At 36.9% G+C, this 20,544-nt stretch overlaps 2 protein-coding genes across 4 annotated transcripts; both read left to right on the forward strand.

Annotated features, from left to right (window-relative positions):
• The first annotated feature begins 520 nt into the window (after positions 1-520).
• LOC131321406 (uncharacterized) lies at positions 521-7,851 on the forward strand. 3 transcript variants are annotated; one of them, XM_058352394.1, is made up of 12 exons: positions 521-944; positions 1,278-1,372; positions 2,362-2,419; positions 3,651-3,842; positions 4,001-4,077; positions 4,639-4,721; positions 4,907-4,958; positions 5,871-5,939; positions 6,320-6,406; positions 6,555-6,619; positions 7,259-7,430; positions 7,534-7,851. In XM_058352394.1, exons 1-11 carry the CDS (start codon positions 818-820, stop codon positions 7,362-7,364), a joined length of 1,011 nt encoding a protein of 336 aa, XP_058208377.1. In that variant the 5' UTR covers positions 521-817; the 3' UTR covers positions 7,365-7,430; positions 7,534-7,851. The 3 variants fall into 3 exon arrangements, with proteins under 3 accessions (XP_058208377.1, XP_058208379.1, XP_058208378.1); XM_058352396.1 differs by lacking the exon at positions 3,651-3,842 and having other exon boundaries at positions 570-944; XM_058352395.1 differs by lacking the exon at positions 6,320-6,406 and having other exon boundaries at positions 573-944.
• Positions 7,852-10,963: 3,112 nt separating this feature from the next.
• LOC131321403 (subtilisin-like serine-protease S) lies at positions 10,964-18,175 on the forward strand. The gene is made up of 11 exons (XM_058352392.1): positions 10,964-11,050; positions 11,331-11,422; positions 12,034-12,131; positions 12,263-12,418; positions 12,602-12,713; positions 13,549-14,104; positions 14,824-14,918; positions 15,666-15,914; positions 16,120-16,231; positions 16,699-16,897; positions 17,466-18,175. The coding sequence occupies exons 1-11, from the start codon at positions 10,964-10,966 to the stop codon at positions 18,005-18,007; spliced, it is 2,298 nt and encodes a 765-aa protein (XP_058208375.1). The 3' UTR covers positions 18,008-18,175.
• Positions 18,176-20,544: the final 2,369 nt, after the last annotated feature.

Consider the following 20,544-nt stretch of genomic DNA (forward strand, 5'->3'; position numbering starts at 1 on the left):
CTCAAAAAAGGTTGGTTGAGCTTGAATGAGAGATGGCATTCATTGAACAAGATATGACTTGGTATTTTATCAATAAAAATGATGGTTTGTTTCATATATTGACTTGCCCTTTTTTGACCTAACTAAGGTTGATTGAGTTTTAGCGAGAGATGACATTCATTGAACATAATATGACTTGGTCTTTATCAATAAAAATTATGGTCTGTTTTAATATAAAAAAGCTTGTTTCATATATTGACTTGCCTTTTTTTGCCCAAATAAAATTGGGGCTTCTGACTACAAACAATGCTGTTTTATATTCAGAGGCAAAATTATCCCAATTGTTCTATCGGGATTATAGTTACCATGTATTTGTCATTAAAAAGCTTTCTATCATGTAAGAGTCATTTTAAAAGTGTAGGATATGAAAATGGAAATTAAGCTTTCCGTACACTTAATTCTCCCAAAAACAATTCACGGTTCTTTCGTACTATCATTATAAAAATATATGCACACCAACAGCCTAGCCAAACTTTGACCGGCGGCTGACACACCCCTTTTCTCTCTTCACCAAGAAAACAGGCGCCCCTCGACCCTCTCCCCCCTTTGTTTCACTCTCCCATTCTATCTCTTCCTTCTTTTTCACTCTATTTGACTTTAAAATACTTCTATAATTTCTCATTTAAGAGTACATAGAACGGTAGCTACAGATCTCTGACAATGACCCTAATGATTACCCAACAAATATGCATCTATACCCGCACATATAACGCTAGCAATAATCCAATACAGGCCTTTCCCATCTGGATTTTTGGTAATTTTTTGGGTTTCGAACGCCATGGACATCAGAGGATGGAGGAACAAGGAAGCCCTATTGAGGGCACTGTATGCACTGTTTCTGGGTCAGGTTGTTTCTTTCCTAATGGCCATCATGGGCTTCACTGCATCTTTTATTGCCGAACTTGGTACTCCTCATACCCATTTCATTTTTTTTTCGCATTTTTTATTTTCCCCTGTTTGTTGACTTCATTTCATGTATATTAATTGATATCTCTTTTTATTTGTTTGCCCCATGTAATTAAGTGTAATGGTTTTTATTTTTATTTTTATAGGCAATTTAGTGTAATGGTTTCGTACCTCTTCTTCTTCTTTTAGCATTTCTTGTTTGATTTTTGATTGACTATGGGATAATTGAGTATCTTGTGATTTTTAACTTTTTGGGTGTTCTTAATCCTTAATCCTCTTTGAATTTGCATTATTTTCCTAAACTAATCAATTTTGTTGGGTGGAATATGTAGGTGTAGATACGCCACTTACTCTGTCATTCTTCTCTTATCTGGCTTTGGCTTTGGTGTATGGAAGCATCTTGCTATATAGGCGTCAAAAACTACGGGTATATCATCATCTTCCTCTTTTTGGCTTCAATGCCTGATTGTATTTGGTGTTGGGTTCTGATGTTCATAGAGCCGGCCCTAAGCTAATGCTCGAGTTGCGGCCACGTTAGGCCCTTGAAAATTTACAAATGTTAGGGGGCCCTCCTAATTGTGTACCAACAAAAAAGGGCCCATCTTTAATTTTCGCTTTAGGCATCCGAAAAGTTAGGGACTTTGGGCCAGCTCTGGATGTACAGATAGTATTGACATATAGGGATGGATGCAGGAATGTACCATAGTGGGGGCACCTGTTAATCATAATGACGAAAGTTTATTTATTTTTAGTCAACCATAATAAGATTGTTCAAAATTAAAGCATGCATTACTAATTACAAAAATTTATAAAGCGTACTTTAAGTTAAATTAGGTAAAAATGAGCACAAAATCTCAGACAAAATTTTTAAAGTATGTTTTAAAAGAATATCAACAAATTTTAGAATGATCGAGCTAGTTTTGTTAATGCCTTTTTTAAAAATATTTCTCCTAAACGGTTAAAAGTAAAGAAAATCAAGAAAGAATAACTCCAAATAGACAAACAGCTCGTAAAGTAACAATTATAAATGCATCATATGATGAAATTCGTGCATAAAACTAATTCTATATGTGTATTTTCGGGATATATACAAGTGTGTATGTTTATAAATTAGCACACTTTCATAATTATGCTAATTTATACATAAATATTTTTAAAAAAAAAATTTATTTCGAGTAGGGGCATGTGCCCTCGCGTGCCCCATGTACATCCGTCCCTGTTTACATACATATGTGTACCTTTGATTTGATATGTCATTAAGGATTCTATGTAGTCGATTCCAACTCTTAGATATATTGCATAATTTAGCTGAGTACTAACTTTACTACTTGGTTCGAATTAAAAAACTAATGTTTAAAATGTCTTCAACTTGCTTTCGGTGATACTTAGATGAGAAGCTTGCTGGTGGTTTTGCAGGTACCTTGGTATTGGTATGTACTCTTGGGTTTTGTCGATGTCCAAGGCAATTATCTTGGTAAGCAACATGCGAATTGAACTATTCTCTTTTGTGCATATATATGATCACATCTCATAACCACATATCCCTGATTTATCCTCAAGCACAGATGACACGAAAGAAAGTGATAATCAGGATTCAGGAACGATTAGCCGGGCCGTCTCAAGACTTTCAAGGGCCTAAAGCGAACCCCTATGATGGGGCTTTATTCTCTAACAGCCTTCATACATTTTCCAAAAAAAAAAGGCAATCTAACAAATATATCCAAGACAGAAATGTAATTGTTATCTAATACAATCCCCAAGCAAAAAAAAGCTAAACTTGAAGAAGCATCCAACTGAAAAATTTTGATCATTTTTTCGATCAATGTGAAGCAGATAGAGTTTAGAGACCTTACGAGTGCTAGTTTAGGAATTAGTTGAAGTCCCTTGCAGACAGCACATTAAAACAATGAATACTATTTTGACTCCCTCAAGAAAAGCAAACAAGTAATGAGAGATATGAGTATTTGTTTCCAATCCCACATCGTCTGTGGAACAGTGGAAGAAACAAAAGACTCTAGAGAGGCTATAAATCCCCAAGTAGTTCAGGCTTTTGGAAAAATTAATTTTTAATTAGTTGAGTTCTCTCCTAATTCGGTGGTGGGCCTTCAATCCCATCCAATTTATTAGTAGCGGACCGAACATATAAGGACAACCAAAGTTTAGGGGCCCTATTTTGGGCTACAAATGGGGGGCTGGAAGTTGTTGCTTCCCTGGCTTACCCCATGAGCCGGGGCTAACGATTAGATTCATTTGAACACCTGTGTACTGTTTGTACCTAAAGGAAACAAGTAGTTTCCATTGGCTTGATGCTTGCATAAGAAATTTAGAATACAATCTTTGATTTTTAGGAAGGGGAAAAAGCAAAGTTCAAACTTGGGGTAGTTAATAGGCATGTCTAGTTCTCTTAGTTTCGAGAATGGGAAAAAGCTATGGACTTTAGGAAAAAAGGAAAGCAAAAGAAAAAGTTTGTGTTTTCCTTCTGGGTCATTATGTAGTTGTGAATGTGGCATAGGTTGCAGAAACTTGTCAATTACGTTAGAATAAAAGAGATGTATGTTAGGACTAAGAACGGAAAAATTTGGACAACTTTGTGTCAATGAAGTTAGGGATTGTTGAATTTTATATCTCATTAATCCATCTCACTGAAATTACATAATCACTTGGGAAATCGGTCTTATTAATAACTATTCTTGATGGTTGTGCAGTTAATAAAGCATTTGAGTACTCGTCAATTACAAGTGTGACCTTATTGGATTGTTGGACGGTAGCATGGGTCATTATCCTTACTTGGTATTTTCTGGGCACGCGATATTCGCTGTGGCAGTTCTGTGGTGCAGCACTCTGTATCACAGGCCTGGGTTTAGTGCTTATCTCTGATGCTGGAGTGGGTAGTGGAGGTGACATTTTCTTTTCCCCCTTCTAAATCTGGCGTGTTTGACTGTTTGAGCATGGTTATTAGATTATACTAATCTTAACCCTTGAGAATACTAGAAAAGAAGTATGCGAGTCATTTAAAGTTCTTAAAGCTTCCTTTTGTAACTGTTATCTCTTTCAGGCGGTTCAAAACCTCTACTGGGCGACCTACTTGTCATTGGAGGGACATTCTTCTTTGCAATTAGCAATGTTGGTGAGGTTGGTGGGTCAATATGTTAAGTCTTCCCCCCCCCCCCCCCCCCCCCCGGCCCCCTCCTCTCTCAGCCTATCTCTCAGCCTAAGAAGCACAAACACGGATACGGGATATGGACACGACACTGACACGTGGACACATCATTTCTCTGAAAATTAGGACACAGACACATCGGGGACACGTCAAATGTGGAGTGTATTTGTATTATAGAGGTATGTTATGATTTCATATAAACGTCAAAGACATTTTAACAAGCCCTTAGCATGTTCCAAGAGTGTTGCCAATATGTCCTAGAGTATCCCCAATGTGTCTAAGTAAAGCAAATATAATAAAAACATTAGACAAGTATTTAGGCATGCTCAATACATGTCCAGAGTGTATCATGTCATGTCCGTGATCGACACGTGTCGGACACAGATATGTGAGGCCAGTAGACGTGTCTGTGCTTCTTAGCTCTCGGCATGTAAATCTGGTAAAGCATTGGAATATCTTCTTCTTATATGTTTATAGGCCTAGAAATTAAGTGTTCGCATCTGAGAACGTTCATTATGACTTGCTAAATGCAGGAGTTTTGTGTTAAGAAGAAAGATCGCGTTGAAGTAGTTTCAATGATTGGTCTTTTTGGAACACTTGTGAGTGTGTGCCAGATGTATCCTTTATTCCTTTACGTTGAAAAATAAGAATCAACAGCTTGAATTTTACTTTCTTCTGGAAAAACTTTATTCTCTCGTCTTGTATTTTAGCTTCAAAAGCAATAGCTTTAGGACATCATTTATCTTACGTTTTCAGTAACGTGAAGAATAGTATTCCGTCCGTTCCCTAACATTGTTCTAGAGCAATTATGGAGAGGAAGACTCTGGAATCAGTACAATGGTCTGCAGAAATTGTAAGTAAAGATTAGTCTTGGTAGTTTGCTTCAGTGCATTGCTATCTCAAGCTTTTGACTCGATTGAACTTGGATATTTGCATTGCTCTGTTCAGACCATTGAGTTTTCATACGGCTCTGTTTGGAGCATGATGAAAGAAATGGGATAGGAGGGAAAATATGAAAGAAATGAGGGGGAAAGTTAAAAAAGAAATTGGAGGAAAAGTTGCATTGTATTTGATATTTACCCTAATCTTTCTTGAAGAACTAAACAAAAGAAGGAAAATTTTAATTTTCTCTTCCAAACAGTGCCTGAATTTCTCTTTTCTGCTTATTTTATCAGTTTTTTTTTTTTTGGATGTTACAGCTTAAGTCCAGCAACCCGTTTAGCAGCAATTTATGTAAGGGGAGGACTTAGAATTAGGGGAATGAGCGAGGTGTACAATGTATTAACCTTCTTAAAACGGGCTTCTTATTTTTTGGTGGAACTAGTCTGTGTCTTTCCAGATACAAAAGTTGGTTTAGCTGACATGCTGAGTTTCTAATGCTGCGGGCTTAGACTATAGGGCCTAATGTCAGAATGTAATAATCAAGATGTATTATTTTCCTTGGCAACAGCCCCACCTGGCAATTTGTTTAGATGATGCCTGCCTTGTATATGGAATATGAATTGCAAGCTTATTTTTCTATCAATTGGGAAACTTTGAGTCGTGAAAGTTGACGAAAAGGAGACCACAGAAAGACAGTAAATTAGCCACTTATATTGCCTCCTTTTGCTCATGTCCAAAGAGGGAATTATTTGTCTCTGAGTGCATTTATGTATTCTTTTTATGTTTCTTTTCATTTCCGCAATGGACTTCAATATGTCTCTGTGGGTTTATAATCCAAAATACCATCCATGTTGCGGTAACTACGTCTTTATGTTGTTTACAGATTTTAACCTTCGCTGGCTATGCGTTTGCAAGCTTTATGTTTTACACTTTGGTTCCTTTCGTTCTACAGGTCAGTTTCTCTCTTAATTGACACTGACTGATATTTTCTTTCCCCTTGTATATGAAATTGATGTAATTTTCAGCAGACTTTGTGAGCAGACTTTGTGCTACATGTCGAATCTCACCTATAAGAATAGTGTGGAAGAAGTAGCCATAATTTTTTAACCCTACGATTCTCCTAAATTCATACCAGATTCTGATCATTTGAAGCCTGAAACTCTAAAACCCATCCTCATTTCGGTTTGTGGGCACTCAGTATGAACTTGTTGAATTATGCATTGATAGCTCCCAGGACTTCTTCACGAAGAAAGGAAAATATTAAACTTCTCTGAGTGAAGCTGCTTGATTTGGATGATCTACTTTCTTTAATCAATTATAATTTGGAAACAGATGAGCGGAGCGACAATGTTCAACCTATCTATACTTACGTCGGACATGTGGGCTGTCATCATTCGCATATTCTTCTATCATCAGCAGGTTCTCTTTCATAATTAACTAGAACTTGACCTCTCTACATCACTCTATCTAGTTGTACAAGTAGTTATAAGCTGACACTTGCCGTTCTTTTAGAATTGGTACCTTTCATAACATAACAAAACTGACCTGATACAATTTCCATTTGCAGGTTGACTGGTTATACTATCTGTCATTTGCGATTGTTGTTGTTGGACTAGTTATATATTCAAAAACGTAAGTGCTAGCCCCTTCTTCTAAAGTAGCCAGCTGTATATGTCGGGTGTTTATCATAGTTGTGGAAACAAAATCACGATTCTCTTTAGATTATGGATTGTGGATTCTAGTTTATGCTGGGAAACTTGTTTAGTCCAGCCGTGAGGTTAGGATTTAAGCTGTAGCCAAAGCTAGTAGTGTTTGATGCAAAAGCTTTTTTTTTTGTCAATAACCTGGGACACGACATCAATTGTGAGAGTCCACGAGATAATCATGCTCAACAACTCAACCAATATAAGAAATAAGCCCATCAAGGGAAGAAACAAAGAAAGAAAGGAAGGAAAAGATCCTCTAAGGAAGAACACCCACACGCTGGTAGGAAGATTCGACCTCCTAACCTCCTAATTAGATGCAAGAGTCTTGGCCAACTAAGCTAGTCCCGGTTGGTTAATTTGATGCAAAAGCTAGAATTTAGTATTTTAGATCATTTGGAATCCGAAATATGTCTCCAAAGCACCCGAAACTCAGCTTCGTAAATTCATATTTTAAGGCCATTTCCAGCTTTTACTAATCCTTGAGAATCCAAAATTTGGTACTTTTTTCCCTAAAACTATAAGTCAATAACCGTTGTTTTTTGCTGTATATTGTTTTCTTGGACAGTGAGAAGGATCCCGTATCTATACCAGCTCTTGAGAATAGGAATGTGCCGTACCAAGTGCTTGGTGAAGAAGGTGTAGAATCTAGAAACGAGACCATAGCCTCGTGATGCAAAAAAAAAAAGAAATCATGGTGGCCTAGGATCATTTTATTTCCTCATGCCGAAAATACAACGGTAAGAATTAGAGCCTTCTTAATATTACCGATTTTTCTTGACTTTTAACTATGCATATAAGCTTGAAGCTTGTGAAAGTGATGAAATTACTTTCTACTTGCAGAAAATGTCAATATTCGTGCTCCTTATATTTCACCGGCTGTCTGAATATGCCGATAGATGGTTTTGAGGGCTGCGTTTCCGGGCCTTTTTAGAGGTTGCCACTGACGGTTGGATCCAAGGGCAATAAGAGAACATTACTTCTGTAACAAGTACAGAAAAATAAAAAAAACCTCCTCCACATAGTTAAAGTAGGTAATTCTCTTGTATGTCTCCTTGTTTTGTTGTCCATTTTTATGTTTTAAGCATATTGGAAGTTTGGAACTAGTGAACATCACATAGTTACAGCTTAAGAGTTCTCTGCAATTTTGAAGTTGTGCAATTCGTGATGTTTGCTTTCCTCTCTCTCTCTCTCTCTCTCTCGGCTTTCTCTTTCAAAAGCAAAAACACACTCTCACTGGAATGGACTGAAATCGTTAACTTTCCTGCCGATGTGTGAGCACAAACATGTAGAGCCTTTTGGCTGGCCAGGTTTAGAACATCAGGTGTTGAGGTTATGACTTGTGAGTTCAAAGTCCTATGGCGTTGCGACATATCTACGTATTATGACCCCTTTTTTTTTGTTACAATTGATATGAGAGGATAGGGGAGTTTAAAGTTGCAACTCCAGGACGATAAGAGGTGGAATTAGGTATCCCTTCACGCTCAATGGCAAATGCAAATAGTTCTCCGTCACACTTGTGTCACAACACTGTTTTTCACCACACGCTCACGACGTTTGGGCAGTTCTTTTTCTACCGTGATACTTTTTCGCAGGTGAGAGAGAAACTCTAGGATTGTTTGTCAATCGACTAATTCCAGTATGAGGAAGAAGGAGAAGTTTCAATCTACATTAAATTGATCGAATCGTGAGAAGTTCTCGAAATTGGAAAGAGAATCTCTCACTGTTTCAAGCAGTGTTTGAGAATTTCTCAGTATATATCAATCATTAAGCTCAACAAATTGGGAATTTCTCTATTTCTTACCGTCCGTGGCGGCACTTCTGGCGACAGTGACGATCGGAGTTTTACTTTCTTGCCTTTATCCTCTGGTTTCGGAGTGGTCTGTTCCCTTTGTGGAACCTTTTCCACCCTCTGTGGGTGTTTCAGTTCCCTCAGTGAATTGTGCGAAGGGGAGGTCGGTGAGGCTGGTCAAATTACTGTTGCCGTCTCCATTACTGTTCGTGTATTCTCTCTGTGTGGAACTTTTATTGATGTACTTGGTGAGTGTCTATCCAACCCACTTGGATAACCCCAAAGTTGTGGTTTGTTACCCCATGGAGGGCTCCGGGATTTGGGCGTTTATAGCCTCCCAGCATTTTTTTTTTCAATATGAATTATACCTATGATTTTAAGGAACTGCTACAGCAACTGACCCATGGGGTCTCGAAATTGCACCGACGGGCAAGCAGGGCACTGATAATCCGATCCGTTCTATAATTTTTTAAAAAAAATTTGAGTGGGCCCCTTGGAAAATCAACTCAATCCGATATATGTAGGTAATTGATCCAATCTTCCCATTTTTCCCGATTTTTTCAAAAATTGGAAGTTTGAATTGAGCACCTACACATATCGAATTGAGCTGATTTTTTTCAGTCCCACTCGATTTAAAAAAAAAAATTATTGAACAGCTCGGATCATACACGCGAGGCCCAGAGTGGGCTTCACGTGCCCGTCGGTGCAGTTTAGAGACCCCATGGGTAGAGCTGGGCAACACGAAACACGATAACATGACACGAACCGGACACGAAGTTAGCGGGTTAGAGTTGAACATTTTTGACACGAAACACAAAAATGACACGACTCGAGAACACGAATTCTAAATAGGTCGAGTTCGGGTTGAACACGCGAGACACGAAATTGATACGATCAACACGGTTACTAATCTGTGTCACTCATTAACACGAATATATATATATATATATACACATACACACACACACACACACACACACACTCTCTATATAGAGTTGGGCAACGAACACGATAATACGACACGAATTGGATACGAAGTTAACGGGTTAGAGTTGAGCATTTCTAACACGAAACACGAAAATGACATGACTCGAGAAACACGAATTCTAAATGGGTCGGGATCGGGTTGTGTGATTTGTGACACGAACCCGACTGACACGAAACCGACCCGACCCGACCCGGTACCCAGGTCTACCCATGGGTCGGTATCCGTAGGTTTCTCGTTCTCATAAATTGCAAATTTCTTCCATAAAAAATTGAGAATTTCTACTCATAAAAAGCTGCCATGCCGCGCTATACGGTGACGTTTGATTCAGAGAGAGTGAGAAAGATTCGGAGAGAGAGAGATAGAGATGGTGGACGAAGTCATAAAGATAAGTCAGTTATATTCCCGTAGAATATGTATATTCCCCAGGATCCTATCACCCAATAAATCCCTTCATTTGCTCTTCAGGATATCTTTTTTACGGCTGGCCCCATGAAAATAGGTTTACAGAGTCCAATCGCGCGCGTTCAAAATATTTTTGGATGGTCACAATTGAAAAACAATCTCAACTATTGATTGCGAAAACGGACGGCTGCGATTGCACCAATCCGCAAAAAACTTGTTCACAATTCCGCGGTGAATAAGTTTCTCGCTTTGCTCTCAAGTGATTTTTTTTTTTTTTTTTGTGTGTGTTTCCTTATACATTGGGTTTCCTTGTACATGGGTAACACATATAAACTACTCCGTATGTTCAATATTTGGGTCAACCTCTGCCTATAGTTTTTATAATTGGATTGTAAAATATAGCCAAAATTGTCTACCAAATAACGAAGGTTAGCTATGTGACAAACCTATTTAGAAAGAAAGAAAAAACAGAGATGGTTTATAGTTTTTACCTTCAAAACAAATTTGACACAACCCACTGTTATCATAAGTAATTATTCATTCATTGCATCTCGGCACCGTTATCATGTGTTGCCCCACAGGCCTTTAACACCACTCATTTACATGAGATACATACATTATGTAAATGTGTGGTGTCGTAGAGCTCCGTGGCACCACGTGAAGATGTCTAATGGCACTAAATAATTTTTCTCTTATCATATCCAACTTCCAACTCTTTACGGCTAACTTATTTTATATATATTTTTAACGGTCTTGCTATTGTCAGCCTACTTGGTTGACGATGAAGACACTAGAAAACAAAAAAAACACGTATTTTTGTGAACTTTTTACATCTTTTAATATACATTCACTCGCTTACTATTCTCAGCCCATTAGACTGATTTTAGAATTTTTTTTTTTAATTGAACACCTAGTATCTTCTTAAAATCTTGTTTTGACCCTCATTTTACCTATAAAGAGATTTTTTAGGGATAGTTTTGTTTGACAAGTCAAACATCTTATTTTTTTGGGAGAGATATGGTTCTATAAATAGCACATATAGCTGCTTCTTTATCAAAGTACTTCAATTTTTTTTTTGTCGATCGTTCAACATGAAGACATATGCTAGCATCCTCCTTATTGCGTTCTTCATCCATTGCATCCATGAATGTGTAGCTAATACGAATAGCACGATTGAGGTTTGTAGTGCTCTTATGTATCTTAATTAAGTTCATATTACTGCACCTTTCATATTACGAACTAAGGATTCAAGTATCGGCCACTATATTTATTTATCTTGGTTGAAATTACTTTGAGAGATCGATTAAAAGGTTCACAAATTGCATTGTACCATCAATCAGTCACTCAAAACAACTTTTCCTTTCGCAAGTTTATGCTTAATTAGCGAGTTTTCTCTTCCATTACTTTTTTATGCGTATAACTTTTAAAAATATATTCTATTTAACTTTGGTTTTGCAGCACTACATTGTGTACATGGGTCAACACTCGTTGTCGGACTCCAAAACTGTGATATCATCCAATCATGAAATGCTAGCTTCCGTTGTTGGCAGGTATACCTCATACTTAACACTTATGTATGTGCATCTATACTTTGTAGAGTTTAACCCGTTTGATGCACGGGAAGTCATATATCATCATTTCATAAATTAGCATGAATATATATTTCTTTTCATTTACAGAAATCAATATTAGCTTTGAGAAAAATTACAAGGTGTAAAAATATCATTGAAGAAACAAACCCCAACAAAATACCCCTACAAAATAGGAGGTGGGAGAGAGTAGTTGGTGGCTGGATAAGATGTGCCTTTACATTCTTTTTTTTCAAGTTTGTATAAAATATTTTAATATCTCAAAATTCTAGAAAAATAGAAATACATGGCCTTTTCAAGTCTACTAAATTTGCTTACGGTATAGATGGATATATAGATAGATGCACATATTCGTCTGCATGCATTCAACGACGAAACCAGCATCTTAACCCAAGAAGGCTACTGTATCATTGGACAATGTACGAGGTGTCATTTTACATTGCCTAATGATGCATTGCCTAATGATGCATTGCCGCATGAAAATGTTGTGTTTATTAATTGTTGTGCAAAATGTTGCGTTAATACCCTTTCGCTTATCTGATAGTATGTAACTTCTTTTTTGTCATTGGTAGTGTCGACCGCGCTCGGAAAGCCACAATCCACAACTATCACAAGAGCTTCAGAGGCTTCTCAGCCAGGCTAACACAAGAACAGGCCGATGAAATTGCAAGTAATAAGAGCGGCAATTGCAAACATATAGAATATGATCATCACAATAATTGCATCCATTAGTTGGTATAATACTCCGTATTGTCTAACAATTATGTTGTTTTTAATTCTACTTAATTTCTATGGTTGCAGAGAGCGATTCGGTTGTTTCTGTTTTCAAAAGTAGGCAATACGAACTCCAGACGACTAGGTCGTGGGATTTCATGGGGGCTACTGATCATAATAGCGTATTCGGCAACTACTCAGTAGATGAAAACTATGAAGTGATCGTCGGACACATTGATAGTGGTAAAGTCTACTGCAATATGCTCTGTTTTTTAGATTTCTCAACCAACCCCTCTGGTCAAGACAGATAAAAAAAATTAGAAACAATCTAAACATAAGCCAAAAAGAAAAGAAAAGAAAAGAAATGACCAAAATCAATTTTCTCGAATGATTATTTACATGTTTTTTTTTATTTATTTTTTTCAGGAGTTTGGCCGGAGTCACCTAGTTTCAACCCGAATGACATGGGACCGGTACCGAGCAGATTTAAAGGAAAGTGTGTAACAGGGGAACAATTTTCAACTTCGAATTGCAATAGGTAAATTCTACTATCTATTATATAGTCTGGGACATAATATTTCCTGGAAATAGGTGGCAAATTTATGTTTTCCACAATTACTTTTTTTTTTAGTAAATTTTTTTCCACAAATACTTGTTTCTCGGTCGGTAAAGTAATTGAAAAAGACTTGCCAAAGTGAAACAAAACTTTTTTTTTTTTTTTGATCAAAGTGAAACAAAACTGAGTATTTCTGGAAACAAAAAACTGATTTTTGGCTTTTACGTATTTTTTGCATATTCAGTACCCTACGTAATTATCTTGCTATGGTAATAGCACATGATTGTTCTGAATTTCAGAATTGCAAACTATATTATGTTTGTTTATTATGTTTATCGTATCGGAGAGTAAACGAACATAATATAGTTTCATAGTATATTCTATATAGCAAGACAACCTCAATTCCATTGTGCGATTGCATAAGCTACCTTGTTGGTTTTCCTGATAAATCCATGTGACAAGGTGAGCTAGTAAGCGTATCTGCCGCTACCTAGTAGTTTTCTGGCCCTCTGATACCACTAAAGCCCAAAAAAACCCTGCTACCAAAGATTCACTATCATATTTTCGCTCTTCCATACGAAGATTTGGGGATTAATTTTTGCCCGCTTTTACGTGAACACTATGGCTGCTTCAGGCGCTCTTATAGTAATAAATTAAAAAATATACGATCGTTTCGCTACGCATCATTCGATACTACCGCTTCTGCAACCGCTACCGTTAATTGGTTAGCGATCTGCTACTGCTATTTCAAACCTTGCTCTTCACAACAGTCACATGGATCGCTTCTTTTGATTTTTTTGGAATTATTTCGGTGCAGGAAGTTGATCGGCGCACGTTACTACCATGGAGGATACGAGCAGGCGCACGGTCGTCTCGATTCAAATTCAAAGGGCCGTTCCTTCTTCCAATCAGCCCGCGACGATCTCGGTCACGGCACCCACACGGCCTCAACAGCTGTCGGCCGCTTCGTAACAGACTCCAACGCGCTAGGCGCCGGCAAAACCGTGCGGGGCGGGGCTCCGAAGGCACGGCTGGCGGTGTACAAGGTCTGCTGGTTCGACAAGTGCGACGGGTCGGACGTCCTGAAAGCCTTCGACGACGCCATCAGCGACCAGGTCGACGTGATCACCTTCTCAGTCGGTCAACCCCACGGACCCAGGAATTACAACTACTTGACCGACGAGCTTTCAATCGCGGCCTTCCATGCTTTCTTGAGAGGGATTCTGACTGTCGCTAGTGCCGGAAACGACGGAGAAAAGGGGCCCTACACCGTTTCCAATTCTTCGCCGTGGACTCTAACCGTTGCGGCTAGTTCTACTGATCGGGAATTTGTCTCCACCGTGCAACTTGGTGATGGAAACACTTTGCTGCAGGTATGCAAAACTTTTTCCTGTTTCTTTCTTTTCTTTTTTTCTTCTCTCTTAAGGCTCGTTTTTTTTTGTTAACTTTGTATACATCAGCGAAAATTAGTTAGGGGGTGGTGTTAAAGTTAGCACAGGGGAGTTCCTCGAACCCTGGTCACCACTGGGAGAAGGGATATAAGCAACCAACTTCACTAGAGGTGGTTCTCTTAAGGCCCGGTTTATTTGGCCGAATATTGGTGCGGAAAGTATTTTTAAAATGTAGCAAAACAAGTGAAAATGTATTTTCCTTTCCGGATCTGGCTCGTCTCCGGTAATGGGAGAGAAGTTTTCTGCCCGGTTCCTCCTTTCTCAGGCCCATACCGGGCTCACATTAATGATCGAAATCCTACAAAAATTTGTTTTTGATCGCATACCGTTCAATACTTGATTCAAAAGCATAGCGTCCAGTATCTGATTCAAAAGCATACCATGTATCAGCTGCATGGGGATACCTAATAGGGTAATAGCCGATTTCCACAACGGATTTTTTTGCTCCCAATTTTGTGACATCGAGACCCATATGGATTATATTACACCACGATTCACCGTTATTCTGAACTTTGTGGTCGAATTTTCTTATGTAGATTCTATTGATATGAGTATGAATCTGTGACTAGCTAGAAAATTAAAAATTGGGTTGTTTGATGTATGACCAAATCTAATTTGAATAGCAAATTGGAATTATTCAGGGATTTGGGCACAACAAATACCAGATGAATGACTTCCGTTATGTTATTAAAGGAGGTGATGCAGCAAGGCCTGGCATTAGAAGACGAGATGCTACGTAAGTCAGTCATGCACAATCCTATTTTCAGGGCACTCTGTATTCATGTATCCATAAACATCGATAGAATCAAATAGAAATGATTTTCAAAGCACGTTTTAAAGGGTCCGTTTGATTAGAGAGAAAAATGCAATAGAAAGTGAAAATGAGAGAAAGTGAAATAAAAGAAAAGAAAAAGAAATTTTTTTTCCCACATCCATTTGATTAGGATGGAAGTTTTACAACAAAATAAGGAAGTGAGAGATTGTTGTTGATTCTCACAAGAAAATGAGATTTTCTTGCACTTTTTGTGTGAAAAAGAAAGGCAAGCTCTCTAGCTTTAAAGGGTTGCATGGAAAAATTTGTTTCCTCTCATTTTCTAGGACATTCTTGCTCAGTGAACACCGAATTTTTTTTTTTTTTTCTCTTTCTTACATTTTTTACCATTATCTCACTAGTCAAATGGAGACTGTTTTCATTCCTCAACTTTTGCCTCCCATTGGCTGAGGCGGATTTGAAACAGAATACCATCATGCTCTAAACCATATCAAAACACGTAGTATTCATCTATATACTTTCAAAAAAACATCACATGTGTTCTTTCTGTAGATATACAAATACCCTAATGCTCCAAACCGTGACAAAACACGTACTTATAAATATGTACGGAAAAACGTTACATTTGTTGCTCATGTACGCATACAAATTCGTGTGCGTGCGTATATCAACGCGATTGTTAAAAAGTGTGTTGGGTGCTTTGTTTTTCAGGTTTTGCAAAAGAAATGCGCTTGATACTGGAATAATCAACGGGAACGTTGTGGTCTGTTTCATGGAAAGTCCGGATGATAATATGCTTGAGAAGTCATCAGTGGTGAGAGATGGAGGTGGTGTTGGAATGATTGTTGTGGATCTGCATAATAATTATGACAAGGGGAAGGGTGAATATTATCCGATCCCTACCTCTGTGATCAATCAAGACGAAGCGGACAAGCTTGGAAACTATGTAGCTTCATTTAGGTATTCCAAAAATTGTGGTATTGTAATTTTCACAAGCTTTGTATGCACATTTTGATAGGTTAATTTCGCTATGTTGTATATATATAGGAAAAGTCTTGGTTCTAAATCTAATTACATCTATTATTCTGTCGATGTAATTTTTTTTCCCAATTTTTAAATTTGTCAATTTTTTTTTTTATTTCTTACAACTGTTAAATATTTATAGGGATCCCGCTGTGAAGATATGGCCGACAGTGGAAACTTACAACTCGGAAGCTCCAAAGATGGCATCTTTTTCTTCAAGGGGGCCTGACGCTACAACACCAGAAATAATTAAAGTACGTTTTTTCTATTCTTTAATAATAATATTATAAAATAGAGTGATTTCTATTGAAAATGTCTAGGCATAAAAAATAAGAGCAATCTCAACAACTGTTAGATCACTTCCCGTTAAATTTATAGCTATCAGATCATTTCTTTTTTTTAAAATACATAGAATATTTTCCTAATAAATCTGTCACTCTCTATTCTCACTCTTAGACAATGTATCCATATGTAAAATAATGTTGTCTTATATGATCAAATAAGAAAATATCTCAAAATCGTACAACTATACCGTAGTGTAGTTGGGTTGTACGGGCAATTTATTTAAATTGAGACCATAATACATTTCGACGGGTGGCATCTGATAGTCTTTAATAAAAGTAATCGTAATAGTGGAAATTACATTTTTAGATTTCTTATTACGATAGAAAGATTTTGTTAATGTTTTTGTCATTAATAGAAGAATCATGCATGATTGTAGCCTGACATAACAGCTCCAGGAGTAAGCATTTTAGCATCTTGGCTTGCATATTCGGGTGCGCCGCCAGATGCTACCTCTTTCTTCTTCTGTTCTGGCACTTCTATGGCTGCTCCTCATGTTTCGGGTGTCGCCGCAATAATTAAAGCGTTCAACCTAGGTTGGTCACCAGCAGAAATAAAATCCGCATTAATAACGACAGGTTAGTATGTTTTCCTACTTGGTGTTTTGGATTAAGTTTCGAAAAATATGCTAAACGATTCGTTTGATTGATGATAAATAAGAACCATGTAAAGATACGAAACAAATTTTAGGTTTACTGCAAAATAAATTTTATTTCTAAACGAAGAATGTTTGCACTTAAGATGTTCTAAAAACCTTGTTATGACACCAGTTAATAGAATCAAGTTAGCCCAGAGTTCCACCAACACATGAGTGATTGGTTTATTTTTCTGAATTAGTTTGGTAGTAAGATTTTTGTGAATTAATTTTAAGCAAAACATCAGTATCTTTCGTACCATTATTCATTTTTATCAGTATCTTTTAGACCATTATTCTTTTTTAGCATAATGGTTTTAGCATAATGGTTTTAAAGAACAAGGAAAAAATTTGTTTAAGTTTTCTAAGAAGAGCTCTATCTCAAATTTTAACACTTGTCAACTTAGAAAATTAATGTATGAAATAGGCTTTAAAATGTCAATTAATTGAACATCTGTGAAGATAAGTACCTTTTCAATTTGTTGTATTGACATATCTACCGTTGGCCTCAGCTTTTTCAGTTGACAATACTGGAAACCCTATAGAATCAAACACCAAAAGTGCAACGCCTTTTGACATGGGATCTGGGCATTTGAATCCAAACGCAGCACTAGATCCAGGATTGGTCTATGACATGAATGCAGACGATATTCTTTACTTCCTGTGCAGCCGCGACACTCCCATATCTGCCCTCCAATTGCTCTTTGGAACCGTAAATTGCCCTAACCCCCAAACTGGTGCATATGATCTCAATTTACCGTCTATTGGCATCAACAATTTGGTTGGTGGAATATCAGTGACCCGAAAGGTGACTTACCGCGGAAATAATGACGGTCCTAAGGTGTTTAATGTTCAAATTGAGAATCCACAAGGTATTGAAATCAAGGTGCAGCCGAGTGTGTTGGATTTTTCAAGTGGTCAGAAGACTCTGACGTTTAGAGTGGATGTTAACTCTAGGCAGGCTTTGGACGATTTTGTTTTTGGGAGCCTAACTTGGTACAACGACAAATACAGCGTTAGAAGTCCTATAGCCGTTAGATCTGTAAACAATTAGGCCTAGTGTGTTTTTAATTATGGTGTTTAATCTTTGTTGCTTAGGTTAGAGTTTGTTGAGATTTCGAAATATGCAAATTTGTAATAATCTCTTAGTTTTCTTTGATTTTTGTTTTGTAATAAGACCGGATTTGTATTACTAGCAAGATATCTAATTCCAGCTTTACTCCCACTGTTTATTTGTTTGTTTTTAATAATTTTATGCTATTTGGTGTTGCTTCTTTTTCCCATGGTTCTTTCTTTTTATAGTTTTTCTCCTCCTCAATGCATGGTTATGATTATTTTCATCTAACAGCCCACATTCTTCTATTAAAATCCTCCTAAAAAATATATTTCCTTTTTCACATCTCTAAAATATTCCAGAACTCTCCACACAAGTCTAGCATATAATAGAGTTTTTTACAATCTTATAGAATATTCCAGAAGAAAAATGTATAGTAGCTATTCTCATTTTTTATAAGTATTTTATTGAATGACATGGTCTTGGAACAAAAAGTTAGATAGTTTGATTAAGCACTTGGGAATGTCTAATTGAGATAGTATATTTTTAATAAATAATTAAAAGGTTAAAATGTTAAAAAATTACTTTAACTATTGAAGTGAGACCTATTATGGATTCTAAACAAAATAAATAATATTCACCATATTTTCAATTATTCACAAATTTTCTTGATATGCATGTAATTGTGTTAGCTAGTTGGCTCAACTGTATAAAAACAATATTATTTTATTAAAGCAAAATCTAAATTACCAATTAAAAAAAAAACTAAAACTAAAAAAAAAAAAAATTGCAGCGGGAGCCCGTGGCTCGGTGGACCTGGTTGGATCCGCCACTATGCATATTGCGATAAAATCCACCTAGCCATTGGCTCTATGATCACAATCAAGCCTCTTGTTGAGGTTGCATGCCCCAATATTGATATTAATCGGCCCATCACAATCCAGCACTGCCATGGGTACATATGGTATGTGTACATAATATGCACATATGGGTCTTTTAGGGTTAACCTCGAATTTCACAGAGATGATTCGAACTAATCATTATTTTTTAAAAAATTTATGAAACTCTGTAAAAAGTCAGCTCAATCCGATATCAGTAAAGATTTTTTCAGAATTTTGTAAATTTCGCCCCTACAAAATTCTGAAAAAATCCATACTGATATCGAGTTGAATTGATTTTTTACAGAACTCCATAAAAGATTTTTAAAAAATAATAGACGGTTAGAATCATCTGTGTGGAACCTGAGATGGGTTTCACAAAACCTATATGTACACGATAAGGTTTTTTTTTTTTTTTTGCCACGGCGATATACATCAGCGGGGGTTACTCATATGTTTTCCATAGCTTCTTCCTAGACTTGGGGTCTTGTTGGGAGTCTGATATGTCTATGTTCTTAGATGTGCATGTCGGCCCAATCCATTAAGAAGTATGCCACAGAGTCCAAACTGTGATGCCCCGTTATTTTCTAAAAATAAACTCTAAAATATACTGTATTTTAAACATTTCTAGGCTCTTATTCTCTCCATAAATAAATTACATCACTAAAATAAATTTAAGCCGCCAGCTAAATAATCTTCTAGATGCTCTAAAATTATCAACTCTTCCAAGACCTCTCCAAATTAATCTTTATATGTTCCGATTCAATTTCCACTAATCTGATTCCACATCTGAAAAAGAAATTATCCGAGAAGTATATGATACAACAGAATAACAAAACTCATATTCAAGTGGAATCAATAAACGATAATCGACCACCAAGTCGAAGCAACAATCAATCGAAGCAACAATCACAAGGGACCTCCTACCATGTCCTCCTCAGTACATGATCAGTGACCCTCCCCCAATACCTTCCTCACCGAGTCACCCTTAACCCATCTTGGATATTGGATAGCCTATTGTTGAGTTCACTCGATCCCTGTACTAATTAAACAATTCTATAGTACTCAGCCAACAACATCATACTTTATACCAATTATTCCACTTTCCAATGATATCTACAAGATTGAACAAATATCACAAGATAATCAAAAGGAGTACAAAAAATGAGAGTGAAGAAATGATTTCAGAAGTGAAAAGCATATCGTATACTTCTGGGATTATCTCAAATATGACCAGTTGTTGTGTCTACGAATCAATGCCTTAAAATATTTTTCCACATTTGGACTAAATACACCACTAGCCCACCAATATCTAACATTCAAAACATCACTAACTATTTATAAAATAAAATTTTCAAGCTTTTTCCCTCTTCTCTTTCTCCCCTTCTATTCTCTCTTTCCTTTCTCTATTTACTTGATGGTGTGTGTGCGGTGTGTGAAGGGGAGGGAAGGGGTCTATTTATACTAATAAACCTATGTAATCTAGAGGATTTGATGGTGATCTTCTATTATCTATCATAATCTTATCCTCCTTCCGTCCATTTTTAAGTGTTCCGTTTCGTAACTCCAACTTATTAAGAAAATATTATTATTACACTTTTCACATTAACTTTTACCTCTATTTTTCCTACTTACCCTCTATAGAGACATAATCATTAC

This window comes from Rhododendron vialii, chromosome 3a (genome assembly GCF_030253575.1).
Source record: "Rhododendron vialii isolate Sample 1 chromosome 3a, ASM3025357v1".
Classification (NCBI taxonomy): domain Eukaryota; kingdom Viridiplantae; phylum Streptophyta; class Magnoliopsida; order Ericales; family Ericaceae; genus Rhododendron; species Rhododendron vialii.